This window comes from Doryrhamphus excisus, linkage group LG2 (genome assembly GCF_037039965.1).
Source record: "Doryrhamphus excisus strain RoL-2023G ecotype Guam linkage group LG2, RoL_Dexc_Guam_v1.1, whole genome shotgun sequence".
Classification (NCBI taxonomy): domain Eukaryota; kingdom Metazoa; phylum Chordata; class Actinopteri; order Syngnathiformes; family Syngnathidae; genus Doryrhamphus; species Doryrhamphus excisus.
The window spans coordinates 26510385-26529656 of record NC_136358.1 but is presented as its reverse complement, the minus strand read 5'-3'; the positions used below and the strand labels follow the sequence as shown (position 1 = coordinate 26529656).

The 19272-nt window shown below is 40.7% G+C and overlaps 1 protein-coding gene across 1 annotated transcript in view; it reads left to right on the top strand.

Annotated features, from left to right (window-relative positions):
* The window catches only part of snx29 (sorting nexin 29), a 100971-nt gene that overhangs the window by 37126 nt on the left and 44573 nt on the right, over positions 1-19272 (top strand). The window contains exon 15 of the mRNA XM_058061693.2: positions 15520-15626. Coding sequence (XP_057917676.2) covers positions 15520-15626 — 107 coding nt within the window. The remainder of the gene's footprint in view (positions 1-15519; positions 15627-19272) is intronic.

The following is a 19272-nucleotide window of genomic DNA, read 5'->3' as shown; positions in this document are numbered from 1 at the left end:
ACAAAGCATTATTAGAGCCCTGTAGACATGACAAAACACGACTATAGTCACATTTATACTCTTTTTATTTACAACATATTGCGCAACTGCAGGGTCATGAGACACATGCTAACTCGCAAACTAGAGAGCTAGCGACGTAAACGGTAGCCTTCAAGTTATTTCCTTTAAACTTAAATAGCCAAAAACTTACCACTTCCACATGGATAGGGAGGATAACTATTAACAGTTATTTAACCTTTAACATGAACATTAATCAAACGTAATAATTTTCTGGGTACATGATACTATACAGCATCCATATCAAACTTGCGCGGGCCATACTAACATTAAGCTTTCATATCAGGGCGGGGGCCGCAAACTAGTGTCCTGCGGGCCACATTTGGCCCGCGGGCCGTGTGTTTGAGACCCCTGATGTTTTCATTTAGATGAAAACTCAGCAGAAGGGAAACCTCAGCCATATGCTGCTCGGTGGACGAACTAATCCACCGCCGCGCTTCGGCGCAGCTCAGCCGCGGCGGCAGACACGTACTGCCTTTGTCCGTACCCGCAGGAGACGAGAGAAATGAGAGGAAGCACCGCAAAGACCCTCTGAGAGCTTTCCTCTCCCCGACTTCCTCAGTGCAGGTATTTGACCAGAACTAAAGAGCCCTCTGGAGCCAAGATGAGAAGGTTGTTGGGATAAGAAACTCAGCAGCGTGGCTCATTATCAGCTCCTCTTTGTAGCTCGCTCGCTACAAATCCCTCACCACTTTGCTCTCACCTCCTGTCAGGAGGTGACATGTCAATACCACTCAGAGGTTTGACTCTCCAGAGTGAATGCGGTAGTCTCATTTACATGCTTGTTATTGCTGAGGCGTTACTATAGAACTACTTTTTGCCAGCTGTGCTGTGGTACTTCATGGTCACTTTAGCACAGTCTAGTACAGGGGTCTCAAACACGCGGCCCGCGGGCCAAATGTGGCCCGCAGGACACAAGTTGAAGCCCCCGCCTTGATATGAAAGTTTAATGTTAGTGCGGCCCGTGCAAGTTTGATATGGATGCTGTATGGTATCATGTACCCAGAAAAAATTATTACGTTTGATTAATGTTCATGTTAAAGGTTAAATAACTGTTAATAGTTATCCTCCCTATCCGTGTGGAAGTGGTAAGTTTTTGGCTCTTTAAGTTTAAAGGAAATAACTTGAAGGCTACCGTTTAGGTCGCTAGCTGTCTAGTTTGCGAGTTAGCATGTGTCTCAAGACCCTGCAGTTGCGCAATATGTTGTAAATAAAAAAGTATAAATGTGACTATAGTCGTGTTTTTTCATGTCTACAGGGCTCTAATAATGCTTTGTTCATTTTAATCTGAAAAAAATAATTTGTCTACCCACCAACTATATGTGGTTTCTTAAGTTTTTATTATTATTATTATATTTATTTATTACTGATTGATTGATTTTCTTTATTCTTGATTTGTTTATTTATTTTTCATCTTATTTTGTGCAGAAAAATAAAAATTAAGATATTTGAGAACAGTGGAATGTTTTATCAGAGCTTTTATTGTAGAAAATCGTAACCAAAGCACTGAAAAAGTTTGTGTTTTTTAATAAATGTGTTTTTTTTTTTTTTTGGAAAACCTGATGCGGCTCAGCCTTGCCCAGACCCTAGCTCCAGTGGCCCCCAGGTAAATTGAGTTTGAGACCACTGATGTAGACACATTGGCAAGAGGCGGGGTACACCCTGGACTGGTGGCCAGCCAATCACAGGGCACATATAGACAAACAACCATTCACACTCACATTCATACCTATGGACAATTTGGAGTCGCTAATTAACCTAGCATGTTTTTGGAATGTGGGCGAAAACCCACTCTTGCACGGGGAGAACATGCAAACTCCACACAGTAATGGCCGGGGGTGGAATTGAACCCTGGTCTGCGTGCTAACCACTTGACCGCCGTGCAGCCCACATTGGCATTATTAATAGAAAATACAAAAACCTTTCTTGTAGTCTGGTTATTTAATTTCAAATTGGGAACCGCCACTAATTAAAACTGAGTCTTTTCAAATGAGCATCTCTCAAGCGCTCAATACTACACTTGCAGCACCCACATCATTTCTTTGGCATCCTGAAATGAGTGGATGAAAAAAAAACGAGATAGATTTCTCAAGCATAATGAAGAAAACTCACTTGAAGGGAATTCATTTAGCCAGTAAAACATTCCTCTGCTTTCTCCCCCAAGTAACTCCCACTGTGCTCGAGCCAACCCAACGAAATGCTTGTTTTATAAAAGTCCTTTGGAGTTTGGATCAAAAGCGTTTTTTTTTTTTTTTTTTTTTTTTCCACGGCAATCCATGGCTGAAATATTTAATACTGGCACTGAGCCTCATGCCGTCTCTTGCTGCTGCTCGCTTCACTCACTTCCATTCCCTTTACATTTAGTTCCTCTTGTTTCCTCCTTAACGGCGCCACCGTCTCCCATCGCTCTTTTCACGCTTCCTATGTGTTTTGCATTAATAAAGCACAGTAATGAAAAGTAGACGTGGAGTTATAAATAAGTAGCTGTATGTATATTTGATTGTTTTATGGACCTTTGACCGTGCATAGAAAAGCTTCTGCCGCTTTTAATATCAGCCTTTTGCGGATGTGCTGCGTGACTTTGCTTTTAATGGGGTTGGTCTTTGAAAGAAACACAAATGTACATTCGCCGATATTTTTTCACAAACCTTTCATCGTCTGCACGTGCAGAAAGCTCGTAAGGGTTGTTATGTTCCGTCATAAATATACAATATGTGTTGTATTTTGTTGCTGTATGGGGTGAAATTAGAAAATACTAAAATTACTTTTGCAGTTCTAGACTATTTCTCTTCAGTATAGGAGGATGCAAAATGGTTATTTTGATAGTTTGCGGCGGCCTAGTGGTTAGCGCGCAGACCTCACAGCTAGGAAACAAGGGTTCAATTCCACCCTCGGCCATCTCTGTGTGGAGTTTGCATGCGTAGCTTTTCTCCGGGTACTCCGGTTTCTTCCCACATTCCAAAAACATGCTAGGTTAATTGGCCACTCCAAATTGTCCATAGGTATGAATGTGAGTGTGAATGGTTGTTTGTCTATATGGGCCCTGTGATTGGCTGGCCACCAGTCCAGAGTGTACCCTACCTCTCGCCCCCAAGACAGCTGGGATAGGCTCCAGCACCCCCGTGACCCTTGTGAGGAAAAGCGGTAGAAAATGAATGAATGAATGAATGAAGGTTGCTGACCCCGTCCTAGAAGAATGAAAGTGATTTCCTTTCGGTGTAGTCCCAATACATAAGTCCTTCCAAGTCAGCGGGTGTTATGTTGCAGCGGGTCATAGGCTTCCTCTTCATGTTAGCGCAGAGCTGAGTTACTGATTAGCATTGGACCAAAAAAAAAAAAACTGCTTGGATGTTTGCATGATTAAAGGCCACCTAATCAACTTGGACAAGTTTTGATGTCAGAATTTATTAGCCACAGCGCACTGAGTGGATCCGTGCGTTGGAGCGAGCCTGGCGTGTGACTCAGTCCCACTGTGAAGTTAAAGCCTTTACGAAGCAAGCGACATCCTCAGCGGTGCTATTGTTATTATTGTTGTTGCTGTTGTTGTTGTTGTTGTTTCAAGGGCGACGAGCGAGGAGCAGGTGGTGCTGATTGAAAGCTGCTGCTACCGCCAGTGATTAGATATGTCTTAATTCCGCTCTCAGCTCTTGCATAATGACTTGTCTTATTGATTGGATAACATATGCACTTGGCAATGTTTGTTTAGGAACTTGGGAAGTTGAACTCGTTAAAACAAATATATGCACTCTGTCTTTTAGGCTTGTTGAAGTCAAGTCATTTAGTGGTCTTGGAAGTTTTATTATTGCTTGACATTTGAGGGCGTAAACACACCAGGTCAATTATACGGTGCTTGGCAGAAAACCCAACGGCAAAATGCTAAATTTACGTACCATTCAGAGATGTTTTGAAGTAACCTCTTCAAAACTGTCCAGAACTTCCGGATCAGGTTTGTTCTCCAACACACATGGTTGACATTTTAAAAAGATAAATTGCCTTTTATTATTACATCCTATACCTCCTATAAAAGTTGGGTTCGGCAGCCATCCGGAAGTCCTCATGAGCACTCGCGGGGTGTGACCAACCACAGCGGAGTGGGGTATGTGTGAATAAATTAAAATACACAGCATGAAATCCAAGGAAATACAGCTGGAATAGGTGCAGATTCTGGAAGATCTAGAAAGGTTTCATTTGTAGCTGCACTATAGGAGTCCACAACTCCAAAAAGGGTCCAAAATGAGCACAAAAGGTCCTCATTAAAGGCGTTACCTGCAGATGAAGTTATATTTATCATACTAAATATGACAAATGGTTCTCTGTATGATGCAGAGCAGTTCTACATAAACATTAATAATATTTTTTAACTCTTTTGACAGTCCAAAATGTCCACCTTTCTTGTTGCTTTTCTCATATCACACTTTCCATCCCTCCGTTTGTCATTACTCATTTGGTGTCCCCATGCCCTAAAATAGGAAATGTCTAAATTGCACTCACTAATAGGTCACAACAGAGATTTTTTCCCCCCGGTCGCTTCATCGCTCTGTCCCTCTTTTTTTAATTTACTTTTGGCTACAGAGCATATTTCATTCAACACTAAATGAAATTGTTCTTATCAGCTCTTGAAAGATGAAAAAAAAAAATCGTCCTTCTCTGCTCCACCTCGTCCTCTAGATGGGAATATCAATTGTTAATGCTCCTTTTCCCACACTACTCCCCATTTCCACCTTCAGGCATGTAAAAAAGCCACTCCGCACGTGTGCATGCTCACATTTTCCTCAGCTAGAACACCTTTACGGAAATTTTGTTGACTCTCTTTTTTTTTATTTTTTTTATATAAATACCCCAGAGACACCAACACCTCATTAAAAAACACACCGTGCTGTGCCAACACATCAACAGATAATTAACATGTTAATTCCAAGCTGAAGGATAAGTGCTGTGAACAATTGAGACTGATAGGAAGCTAAGCCTCCTTTTGGCCTTTATTGAAATCATGTGACAACATTTGATGCAAGAATAAAAACGATAAAAAATATTGGACATGAGATGACAAAACCAAGCAGTATGAGATGAAATAATGAAATATAGCCTGGGGTGTCTTCTCTTTTGTTTCTAGTTAGCAGAGCCTTACTGCACCATATTAAGTCATTTGTAACCGTCCCATTCTCTTGCTGGCCTGGGATCATCAACTCCATCCGCTTCGGCCTGGTACCTGACTCATTAGGCCATTTAGCTGGAGACACCCATTATTCCTTAAACGCCAAGCCAACCCGAACTTCATTCAGGACTCACTTCCAAATGCGCAACCCTCATTATCGGAAACTTTGGCATTGTTTAACACGAGAATACAACATTCTAACACAGGGGTGGGCAAACTTTTTGACTCGCGGGCCGCATTGATATGACAAAATTTTAGGGGGGGGGGTGGGGGGGCAGACTATGTATTTTACACGTAACAGTCCACCTGGTATTATTGTATCTGTAAAATTGTCATGCAATCTGCTATTATTATTTATTATTTTATATTTATATTTAAATATTTGAAAAATAATAAAATATTATAATAATTACAATAAAATTTAAATAATTATTATTATATTATTATTATGTAAAATATGCAAATATAACAATAATATTATATATAATTAATATAATAATTAGCATTAATATAATAATTATAATAATCATAATAGTTCTAGTAATAATTATAATAATCAAATAATCTATAATAATTATTATCTAATAATAATAATAATAATATATATTAATAATAATATAATAATTATTATCTAATAATAATAATAATAATATTAATAATAATAATTATTATTATGTGCTTGTGTCTCTTTTTTCAGGAGCACTTTGTAAACAACAGACCATGTCAAAAAACGAAATTGATAAAACCATCAAAAGGTTGGCTCAGGCCATGATGTCAGGTTGTATGTTGAGTTTAAATGAAATACTTTGGAAAGATTGGGCGGGCCGTATTCAAACACTTGGCGGGCCGGATGTGGCCCCCGGGCCGTAGTTTGCCCACCCCTGTTCTAACACATATATGCTCGGACTACGACTCAAAACAAAAACAATAATATCGATCCTAAATTCCAAATGCGCTGCACGGTGAGCTAGTTGTTAGCGCTCAGGCCACACAGCTTGGAGACCCGAGTTCGATTCCACCCTCCACCATCTTTGTGTGGAGTTTGCATGTTCTCCCCGTGCATGCGCGGGTTTTCTCCGGGTACTCTGGTTTCCTCCCACATTCCAAAAACATGCTAGGTTAATTGGCAACTCCAAATCGGGATAGACTCCAACACCTGCGCGACCCTCGTGGTAGAAAATGAATGAATGAATGAATGAATGAAAATTCCAAATCGTGGCCAGCTCCAACTACAATATGTGGGATGTTCTCTGATTTAAAGGCGTGACTTCTACTACTTACCAATACTTAGTTACAGCATTCGACTTTCTCCTGGTGGTAACTCAATAAGTGCCTAATTAATCTGTTCTATTAATGTTTGCATGAATTATGTCAGATTTCTCCCTCTATTCTTGAAAACTTTTCATTTCCTTTGCCAAATTGGCAAATCACTGCTGCAGCATATGGTGTAACTTATAATTACATTTCAATAAAAACAACTTTTTATTTAAAAAAAAGCTGACTTGATTTGATAGCCAGAAAAAAAGGAATGTGGACAATTTCCACTTTGGTTTTTAATTTAAACTGAAGAGCAACTCGGTTTCTCATAAACAACTCCTGTTGCCAGTTCAGTTTCAGGTAGTTAGATATTCCCGTCGATTCTGAAGAAAAAGCAAATCATTAAAACATAGCAATATGCCGCCAGCTTTTACAGAACACCGTGAAAGTTGTGTTCAGGTTTATGCAAGAGCTCAAAACGGACTTCTATGCACATTTTCCCTTATATAAGCACCACACTTGACCATGAAAATGATATGTCACCTTCTTGGAGAAATATGTGCATTACAATTTCATGCATTGCTAAACAGGAATGTCTGCCTGCAGGCTGCGTTTTACGAGAGTGCTTTTGTCAGTCCCTCACAAGACTGCATGTTGTGTTTTTCTATTTCAATTTGTAAGTACATGCCTGAACGGCCTATACGCGAATATTGTTCTAAGTAAACGAGCATGCATTTTGCATGCGATCGGTTCTCTAAATGTAAAATGTGTCAGGCGTAAGTGTTGAGCGTGTACGCGCCTTCTGTGAATGCTTAATAACACTTTTAATAGTTTGCAGCAGATTGAGCCGTGATGCTTTTTCCAGCGGAGACATTTTTGGGTCAGATATTTTTTTCTGCCTAATAATTTCTTTGATCATAGGAATAATTAGGTTTGCTTCTATTGCTTGCATAAGACAACCGGGCACCTGCTTGCACACATTTGTCTCCTGTTCTTCAGGGTTCACGGGCATCCGCCCAGACAGGAGGCAGTAGAATAGAAGCGCTCCCTTTTTTCACCGAACCAGAATATAAATAAAGATGGCATATGCAAGACATGCAAACATGTTATGATAACTACATTTAGCTGAGTTTATCTATTATCTGTTTATCTATCGATCCACAAATTTGTAATGTGTTAAATATGAACACCAACTGTACATTTTAACACTTGATTAACACGGGTGATAACCAACTTTGTTTTTCAATGTTTTTTTGTGTTAATTTATACACTTAAAAGTGTTAATAAATAACATAAATTAGTATCGGATGTATTGATATTTATGCACATCTTCTGTGCATTGTGGACTCCTATAGAGCAGCTACACGCAATAACCGGTAAAGAACGCTTTCTAGAGCTTTCAGATTCTGCACCTATTCCTGCAGTATTTCAATTGAATTCCGGCTTCTGAGGTGGTGATGGATGTCACAGTTTTCTTGTCAAATTCAAGGTCAGGAGAGTGATGAATGACCTTCCTGGTAGGCTACTGTTTAGCCGTTTCACACTCGCTATTGGGAACGGTTTGGAGACATTTATTTATTTAATGAAAAGTTGAAAAAAATCTTTCTGTGTACTAAATATCCCATGGACACGTATCACATATAGATCGGTGTGGCCTATACTGTATTTACTTTAAATTGGGTGGGTGGGTGCGGCTTAAATATCAATACGCTCTGTAGTCTGGAAATTACAGAATGGTTTTAGAGATTCCAGAAAGAAAGAAATTAAAACTCAAAAGTGTTGATAAATAACATAAATTAATATCGGATGTATTGATATTCATACACATATTCCGTGCATTGTGGACCCCTATAGAGCAGCTACACGCAATAACCGGCACAGAACGCTTTCTGGAGCTTCCAGATTCTGCACCTATTCCTGCAGTTTTTCGATTGAATTCCGGCTTCTGAGGTGGTGATGGAACGTCACAGTTTTCTTGTCAAAACCAAGGTCAGGAAAGTGATGAATGACCTTCCTGGTAGGCTACTGTTTAGCCGTTTCACACTCGCTATTGGGAACGGTTTGGAAAAAATTATTTGTTTAATTAAAAATTGAAAAATATCCCATTGACACGTAGTATGGCATATAGATCGGTGTGGCCTATACTGTATTTACTTTAAATTGGGTGGGTGGGTGCGGCTTAAATATCAATACGCTCTGTAGTCTGGAAATTACAGAATAGTTTTAGAGATTCCAAAGAAATTAAAACGATAGGTTTATACACCACAAACCAAAAGAAGGCCAACAGCTTTAACGCACCCGTACTAAAGCTGACTGTAGTCATTGCATCGATTTTTCTCTTCCTTTGGCCTGTTCACTTGCAACGGAGTCTCTCCGAGTGTGTCTCAATACCACACGTGAACTGTAATCACAATTTTGTTCTCGGCCGGATTATGTGAATCTTTGATGAAGCGCTGTACACGCCGTCACATTCCCCATTAATATTTATCAAGTCATTTTGTTGCACATAATCCGAATATTGATCTCACACCCGTCGCTTGTGAGCAGCATCCCCCGTTTTATCTTTTCAATCAAAACTGCGTCACTGCAGGAGGCGTGAAGCCTAAATAAAGGCAGAATGCTTCAGATTAAAGCAGATGATAAAATGAAACTTTATTAATCCCAGTGAGGAAAGTGGGTCGCTGCTGAAGTGGGGAAACAAAAGACAAGAATGGGGCAAACAGACACTTGAAGGTGATGCGAGTAATTACAATCAAAGCACAGATTCTATTGAAGAGACGTTCAAGGATCCATCCATTTTTTATACAATGCCTTGCAAAAGGGTTTGGAGAGGGCAGAGTGAACCAGTGTAGCAAGTGTAAGCTGGCGCCTGGACTCAGGGACTTAAAGTGGACCTATGATGCTCCTTTAGACTACTTTAGAGCAGCTACACACGATAACCCGCACAGAACGCTTTCTAGAACTTCCAGCTTCCAGTATCTGCACCTATTCCAGCTGTATTAAAAAAAAAAAAAAATCTGTTTTCATTTTCACCCTCGGCCATCTCTGTGTGGAGTTTGCATGTTCTCCCCGTGCATGCGTGGGTTTTCTCTGGGTACTCCGGTTTCCTCCCACATTCCAAAAACATGCTAGGTTAATTAGCAACTCCAAATTGTCCATAGGTATGAATGTGAGTGTGAATGGTTGTTTGTCTATATGTGCACTGTGATTGGCTGATCTTACCCGAAGACAGCTGGGATAGGCTCCAGCACCCCCCACGACCCTCGTGAGGAAAAGCGGTAGAAAATGAATGAATGAATGTTTTCATTTTTCCATCCACGGCCCGCCTCCTGGCACGCCCACTCCTCTGTGATTGGTCACACTCCCAAGCGTACCTGAAGACTTCTGGACTACTGCCGAACCCACCTTCTAATTTTACTGGGGTAGGTGAGTGTTTCGGTATAAGGCGGGGCCTGCACCTTGTGCTCACTGTGATGTCACAAAGAGACAATGTTTGAAAAAAACGAGCCACTCAGAGCCATTTACGTTATTCCAGGCACAATACAATTAATTGTTTCTTAGATCACAACGCTATAGCCTCCCCCAGTGTCACCCTTTAAAAACGAGCATGAAAAAAAGAAACCAAAAAATTAATATTACCTCCTGACACTATTTCAAATGAAACTTTCACCCCCTGTGCTTTCTTCCCAATGTAATAGGGTAATAGGGTAGGGCATGCTGTGGCTGGTCTCCCTTTCTCTAATTTTCCTCCCCAACACACACACACACACAGACCGACATACAAAGGCTTCCGTTATCTGAAGGAGGGGGGAACGTGAGAAATGAACTATGAACGATTAGAAAATTAAAGAAGATTGCGTTTGATTAGCAGTAGTTAATTAACTCAGCCAGCTGCCGGCCGGCTCCCTAGCCAGCCCATCAACAATGCCCGGCCTGACTGCGTGATTAACTCAACACTGCGTACGTGAATGCTATTCTGTTGTGAAATGTGCTTTTGACCTTTCTTCTTGTTTTCACTTGTCATTTTGTAATGAAAAGCAGATTAATTCAGTGTGTGAGGTATGTACCTTTCTATGCAAAAAAAAAAGAATTATTTTGTCATTAATATGCATAATGAAAAGTGTCTGGCCTTCCCTTGTATGTATGATTAGACACATGGGAGCACTTTTCAACCACAGCGCAGCAGTGGATGATTGATAAGGGCAAACAGGGGATTGTAGATAAGAAAGAAACAAAAAAAGAAAGTAAAACTAAAGCCACTGAGATGAAAACAAATGAATGTGCATACACTAGTTGCACACGGGGACGACAGGAGCTGCAATAAAGAATGAGCAAAAACACCACCAAAGACCGAAATACGACAGAGGAGAGTTCGATCAGACAAAGCAAACGTTATCTTGGTGACAAGAAATGCAAAACAGAACAAGAAGAGATTGAATAGATCCCCAGTCTCACAGCAGCTTTATTACCATCGAGCATTTCTGAAGTACTGTTGCAAACTTTCATATGAGGCCTTGAAGCTTCTGCTTTTTTCCACAAAAGGTTTCCAAAACGGGACTAATACTATTTTTCAACAGCGTCAGGCTATAAATTCATTTCCAAACACTCTTTTACCCATTTTATTATTTTCTTGTTCTGGTGACACAACATGCATGTTGTATTCTGTCCTCTTTGTCTTTGCGGCAGTCCAAGTACAGATGCTAATAAATAACAACAATAATGCTAATTAATTCCCCAAAAGCCTTTACTGCCATCGGTGATCGGTATAGCTGTCTTAGGCTATGCCTGCCGGTAACTAACAGTTCGTAACCCAAATTTGGACACTGACATGCCAAAGTACCACTGTATAAATGACAATAAAATTACCTGCAGTACATTCTTTAGTTTCTCCATCTGAGTCCAGCAAGTAGCTTTTGACATTTTGACATTTGACGTACTGTGGTACCTCACAGCTAGGAGACCAGTGTTCAATTCCACACTCGTCCATCTCTGTGTTGAGTGTTGAGTTCTCCCCGTGCATGCGTGGGTTTTCTCCGGGTACTCCGGTTTCCTCCCACATTCCAAAAACATGCTAGGTTAATTGGCCACTCCAAATTGTCCATAGGTATGAATGTGAGTGTGAATGGTTGTTTGTCTATATGTGCCCTGTGATTGGCTGGCCACCAGTCCAGGGTGTACCCCGCCTCTCGCCCGAAGACAGCTGGGATAGGCTCCAGCAACCCCCAAGGCAGGTGGTATAGGCTCCAGCAACTCCCAAGGTAGCTGGGATAGGCTCCAGCAACCCCAAGACAGCTCGGATAGGCTCCAGCAATGCCCCAAGATGGCTGGGATAGGCTCCAGCAACCCCCAAGGCAGGTGGTATAGGCTCCAGCAACCCCCCAAGGTAGCTGGTATAGGCTCCAGCAACCCCCCCAAGACCCCAAGACAGCTTGGATAGGCTCCAGCAAACCCCCAAGACAGCTGGGATAGGCTACAGCAAACCCCCAAGACAGCTGGGATAGGCTCCGGCAAACCCCCAAGGCAGCTGGGATAGGCTCCAGCAAACCCCCAAGACAGCTGGGATAGGCTCCAGCACCCCCTGCGACCCTCGTGAGGAAAAAGCGGTAGAAAATGAATGAATGAATGCGCATCGTAAAAAATAGTGACGTTAAAGGTATTTTCATTATTGCATTATTTTTGACAGTTTTATATTGTTGTGCTTTTGCGTATGCACTCCACTTCCCGTGTACTTAGTGTTCACATTAACAAGTCGCATTTTTTGTTTTTGTTCTAAAATGTGAACAGCCACATAAAAAATAGCGTTTTAGGAAAAAGTCTGAATTGGGCGTCAAACCGTGCGGTTTGAATGTATTGATTCACAGCCTGTGGTGGTTTCCCAGAACCGATCAATCCAACAAAAACTTGTTGCGATACCCACCTGCTTTGCTGTATGGAATTAGAGGTCCTCTTGTTGTTTCCACTCCAGTTGAGAGGGAATATCCTGCTGGGAAGTGACCTCAATGCCTCTGATTGGTAACACCCTCAGTTGCTTTTTTAATCTACTGTCTATTTCACTTCATGCTTTCTTTTTCTTATATTGGATCGTTCGTGTGTTATGAAGCATAGACAATGATTTAAGGTTCCTATAATCTGGAGACAAATTATGTCCATTTTGTTCAGTGTTAATCTATGGAAGCAGTGTCTGCATAATGGATTTAATTGCATGACCCAAATAGTGTGCGGATGGAATGCCACAGAAAGTGAAAGTGAGCAAAGTGGTGTTTTCACATGTTAGTCTTTGTATAGGAGTCTCTAAGGTTGGACTGCACATATGCACCAATCATACGCTCGGATTTCTCAACCATCAAACGGCTTCAGCTATTGTAGTATACGTTTTTCAGGATGTCAGAGCATCCAACACAGTCAGCGGATTTGAGCTCCCCGAAATGTATTTGACTAGAAAAGATTTAGACCTACCCACCTAAGGGTAGGATTAATGGGGTTGTTTATTTCCTCGGCTCCATCCTTAAGTCTTTTGTCCTGCAGCTGGTCTGAATATAGGACTGTTGGTTGAATAGAAAGTTTGATGGTTTCTACTGCATAGGTCTTTATCACCCTTATCTCAACTTGGGTGGCAGTGCATACAGATTTTGAGGTTTGTGACTCATAAAAACTATATTTACTGACATTGTCTGTAGTGGTTCTTTGTTTGTTTGTTGGTATGCTTTGTTCTTGGGAGCATAAAGCTGCAGAATATTGAAAAAGGCTCCATGCACTCAGGAAGTCAGTACACTTCATGTGAACCTTGTATACAATGATGTACAAATGCAGGTGATCCTCGGGTTACGTACGATTATGATGCAAGTCGCGTAAATTGGACCTAAAGTCACTCACTGTACTTGTACATGGAATATACACAGCATATAAAATATAGGAATAAAACAATGGAACCGTAATGAATGAATGAAACAGTCATAAAAAAAAAAGCCAAATGTGGCCCGCAGGACACTAGTTTGAGGCCCCCGCCTTGATATGAAAGTTTAATGTTAGATGCTGTATGGTATCATGTACCCAGAAAAAATTATTACGTTTGATTAATGTTCATGTTAAAGGTTAAATAACTGTTAATAGTTATCCTCCCTATTTGTGTGGAAGTGGTAAGTTTTTGGCTATTAAATTTAAAGGAAACTTGAAGGCTACCGTTTAGGTCGCTAGCTCTCTAGTTTGCGAGTTAGCATGTGTCTCAAGACCCTGCAGTTGCGCAATATGTTGTAAATAAAAAGAGTATAAATGTGACTATAGTCGTGTTTTGTCATGTCTACAGGGCTCTAATAATGCTTTGTTCATTTTAATCTGAAAAAAATAATTTGTCTACCCACCAACTATACTATGTGGTTTCTTAAGTTTTTATTATTTGCCGTTTTATTTATTATTATATTTATTTATTACTGATTGATTGATTTTCTTGATTTGTTTATTTATTTTTCATCTTATTTTGTGAAGAAAAATAAAAAAAACAGTGGAATGTTTTATCAGAGCATTTATTGTAGATAATTGGAACCAAAGCACTGAAAAAGTTTGTATATTTTTCTGTTTTTAATAAATGCGTTTTATTTATTTATTTTTTTTGGAAAACCTGATGTGGCCCAGTCTCACCCAGACCCTAGCTCCAGTGGCCCCCAGGTAAATTGAGTTTGAGACCCCTGAGTTAAACCAACGTCCCAACGGACACAAACACTCAGGTTAAAACTCCGGGGATGCTTTAGTCCGGGATAGTCTGGAACAGGCGTTGCTGTTCCGATGCAACACATTGCTCATGTGCAGCCCAACATTTCATAACACACACACAGCTGCTGGAGAGTGATGCTCAGTTAGTTTTGTTATTACACACCAGCTGTCAGCCCAATTTTCTTTAGCCAGGAACATCTGTGGTGTGTATCCGCCCTCCCCCAACATGGGCCCTTCTCCCTTTTTCTTTCTCGTCGGCTGGTTTGTCCACATTTCTTTTTATCGGCACCCTGTCAACGTAACAAAAAACTGAAATCTGCATATTGATTGGAATAAAAACTATTTTTTCCCTGTAGGACAAAAGTCTTACTGTATATTTGGGATCTATGTGAGTGTTTATACATGCAAACCAGCAGGTGCTACCAAAAGACTACTCCCCGAGTCGAGCGAGTCGGAGCTTTTCTTGCTGTCACTCACACACACCAGTGACCAGGAGCATTAAAGTTGTTTTCCAAATACACTAATGTTACCTTTTGGTTGACACCCTCCGAGATCTACACAGTTTTTCAGATAATAGTCCACTTTTTGAAGATCTTGCCAAACTTTGATTCGAACTTGATGGAACCTTTTGGACATGTTCAACTCCCAAGTTCTTTAATTTTCTCTGTTCTGAGAGTGTGTGTTCCCATCACTGCTTTCAAACCCTCAGTGGGTCTGTCAGTGAGTGTCAGCTTGGGTGTGTTCCTGTCAAATTTCCAAAGTTAATTTTCTTCTGTGATGCTGAAAATCCAATCAAACCCACACCTTCTCTGCGAAGACACAGAGCTCCCATTTTTTCTTCTTTGCGGAGGGAACCCTATTAGTTGATGTTTATGAGCTTAGAAACAACGCTTTAGGCGCTGCCGTGATGACTTAAGCCTGTGAGCGAGCGGCAGTCATACACAGAAAGAATGAGCTCGGTCTGAGAGGAAAGTCTGGGTAGAAGAGGCAAGCGGGGGATAGAGGGGACATTTATCATTTTAATAGAAATGACAGAAAGGGGGGAAAACATGTTTGAGTGCTAACTTACATTGTGGCATTGTGTATCTTATGTACAACCAAAAAGAGGATTTCCATTTTAGCACTTTTGAGTGGATGTACTGTATGTTGGATTGACTCATCTACGCTGGGATGAGACACTAATTGGGATGCGAAGCAATTGAGAAGCAGGTAGCTTGTGTATTATACAGATGTGCATCATTCTCTCCAATCATGCACGAGTGCAAAAAGCACTGGTTTACATGCCATTGTTATCGTCGTATTTGTACATCTTTAAAAAAAAATGTTTGTCCTGTGTCTTGCAGCTCTGTCAGTCTTGCAGCTGAGTGAGGAACACACCCCTGCCCCTCCGAGTAAGTGCATGGGCGACATTGAGGAGTTGGCAGCCAGCTATGAACGTAAGCTCATCGAGGTGAGTTTGTTCTTTTCTTGCATCTTACTGTTTCAACATAAAGTGTTAACATGGAATACACCAGTGATTTTCAACCAACTAGTGTACCTTGAGAAACCGTCAGATGTACCGTGAGGAATTATCCAATATCACTTTTTATAGTTAACATTTATTAATCATCATTTGGGCGGCACGGTGGTCTAGTGGTTAGCGCGCAGACCTTACAGCTAGGAGATCAAGGTTCAATTCCACCCTCGGGCATCTCTGTGTGGAGTTTGCATGTTCTCCCCGTAAATGCGTGGGTTTTCTCCGGGTACTCCGGTTTCCTCCCACATTCCAAAAACATGCTAGGTTAATTGGCGACTCCAAATTGTCCATAGGTATGAATGTGAGTGTGAATGGTTGTTTGTGTATATGTGCCCTGGGATTGGCTGGCCACCAGTCCAGGGTGTACCCCGCCTCTGGCCTGAAGACAGCTGGGATAGGCTCCAGCACCCCCCGCGACCCTCGTGACAAAAAAGCAGTAGAAAATGAATTAATAATCATCATTTGCACATATTATGTCAATAGCCATTATGTTAATAGTATACATGGACCCAAATATTCCAATTGCATTTGGTTTATTTGCTCAAACGGAAAGAATTAAACAGGGATGGAATATTCCGTTAACCAATTGTATTTAATTGGTCCCAGACCCAACCGTGATTTGCTGAAACAAGGATGTGTTTGTGTCCTGTTAGCTTCGAATTAGCTTTTCGCAAGATTTCTACTTCCAGGAGGCGAGTGGTATTGGTGTTGATACTTGGCTTTACGCCATTTATGTATGATTAGCTCAAATTCTAATTCAGTCTTAATGCAGTTATTTTCAAATTAGCATAATCCATATTACTGTCTGTAGCTCTCGTGTTTAGGGTTTCTGTGATTCCATTACTTGTGGGTGGATACACATGAGTAATATTGTTAGCAGTGTATTTATTCTAAGTAGGATATTGGGTATCGTGTTACCATGTTCAAGGGTAATTACATGTCCTATTCACTGTGAGATTGACCAATGATGTGCCAGCTCTAATGAGAATGACATGCACAGAATCACATAGGAAATACTCTATCAGATTGTTTTGGATATGAATAGTTAATCAATTTCTTTTGTATTGTTTTTTATTTATTCATACACTCGTGTGGCATATTTTTAATGCTGTTTACATTTGTTGGAATTGCTTGGTTGTCAACGTGAATCTCAGGCCTGGCCAGACGAGGCTTTGTAACAGGAAGTAGAGGTGGTAGAGATTCATAATTTGACCGGTAGTAATACAGTAAACCTCGGATATATCGGACTCGGATATATCGGAAATTCGCTCACAACGGACAGATAAAAAAAAAAAGAACCAATTTTTCTGTAATGAATTTCCAAAAAAATTTTATTGCATATATCGGATTTTTTATAACGGATTTCGCCTATTTCGGACAAAATCTCCAGTCCCGTTCCAATTTCCCTCGCATATATCGGATGGCCGCATGGTGTCTTTCTCAGGTACAGGTACATTGGAAACATAGTCAAGGAAGTGCCTTTTTATAACGGATAAAATACGATTTACGCATATACCGGATATAAATCCGATATATGCGTAAAACGGACATTTCCGGTATACGCGTATAACGGATTTCGCTTATATCGGACAAAACCAGTGGGAACAATTGAATCCGATATATCCGAGGTTTACTGTACTGGCATATAAGTATTATATGCCTTCTTATAAGTAAGAGCTCTATTGAAGATTGTGAAAATATTATGTCTCTTACCTGCTTTTTTTTCTTCCTGATGTTATAATTTAGCAATGATGTAGTACCTGTCAATAATTTGCTAAATATGAGACAGCAACCTGACTGGACACTATCGACTTTTGAAAGTGTCACGCTGAGATTTTGATGATTTTTTGTTGCTGCCAGCTACATTTTAGAGCGTGTTTACCGTCATTTGATGAGGAACACAGCTGTATTTATGACCAGGCTCTGTTCCATGTATCCTATTGGGATTTATTTAGAAATATTTCAACAAATACGGCGGGTACTCCAAACTGTCAACCAAAACACTGCAAAATGACACGAGACAAGCTCAAGTATTTAGCAGGAATACACATTAGATTTGGGCAAGCGGTTTTTGCTCTCCATTCTTTTCCATGTAAAAACTAGCATTTCGACTTGGAGAGGTCATGTTCCGATTGGCTGGGATTTACTGTAAATACATCAAAAATATCTCAATTGAGGTTGGTTTGCATGTCTAAATCTCAGAACCCTGAATATAATATGACCAAATACCTTGCAGATCAATATGGTTGATGCTCCTTGCTTCCCAATATTGGTATCATCCAACACAAAAATATTAGAAAATTACTCGATAAAGGTTCTACTTGGTATAAGATTGCCTTTTTATGTTTGGTGATCTGGATATATACAGTATTTTTTATTATTTTTATTAGTGCAATCACAGACTAGCCTGTGAATTTCACACACTTGCAGCTGTTATAGAGTGATGTTGTGTGCCGGTGATGTGTTTGTGTACACATGCATTCACCACAATGCGTCCCGTTTGGGCTCCACGGATGTGTGATCTAAGTGGCTCTAAAAAGCAATCCGAGTAGGAGGCCACTGTAATGTGTCCCGGTGGATTGGCGCCTGTGTGAAATGAGAAACAGACATATTAATGTGCAGAAAAAAAACCAAGACCTGAAGAAAGGGAAACCTCAAAGCAACTCGAGAAGATGGAGAGATGATGGATGTGTATTATGATTTTTTTAAGGATTGGTGCATTTTCACTTTTAATTGCGTACGTATCACTGCTTGCAGGATGTTCTTATGAAGTTTGATGCTATGACAAAGTCATTAAAGGACAATTAGCTCTCTGTATGACCGGTGTCAGAACTTAGTCTGCAAGTATTGGACTCTCGAAAGGCTGCATGCCCTTTGTCACCGATTCTGTTCATTACTTATATGGACAGAATTTGAAGGCTGCAGGATTGGGTCTACTTTTTGCAGATTTTACTGGCTTCATCTGGCTGTGATCTTCAAATCGACAGCACCTCCAAGTCCGAGTTTAAGGAGTGTAAGTTGCTTGGGGTGAGGGAAGAATGGAACGTGAGCTTGACAGGCAAATTGATGCAGCGTCTACAGTCGGTCTGTTGTGGTGAAGAGCGTCGATCTCCATTCCTACCCTCATTTATGGTCATGAGATGTGGATGGTGACCAAGAGAACCACGGGTACAAGCTGCCTAAATGAGTTTCCTCCATCGGGAGGCTGGGCTCTCACTTAAAGATGAGGTGAGAAGACAGGAGAATCTCAGAGTAGAACCATTGCTCCACTGTATTGAGAAGACCCAGATGAGGTGGCTCAGGCAAGTGGTCCCTGGGGAGGTGCTCAGGTCTGTGGGCTTCCCCGCTAAGGTTGCTGCCCCTGCAACTTGAATTGGGATCAGCGGCAAAAGGTGGATGTATGGAGACACATAGGAATGCAGTGGCTCAGGAGGTAGTATGGCCGTCTTTGAATTGCAAAGTATTGACTTTTTTTATGCTTCTCGCAAGAAAATGCCCAAGTAAGAAATTGAACACCAAATTGTGTCTGATGAATTTTAAAATCTAATTTTCCACTTGAGCAGATATAGCTTTATTGTCT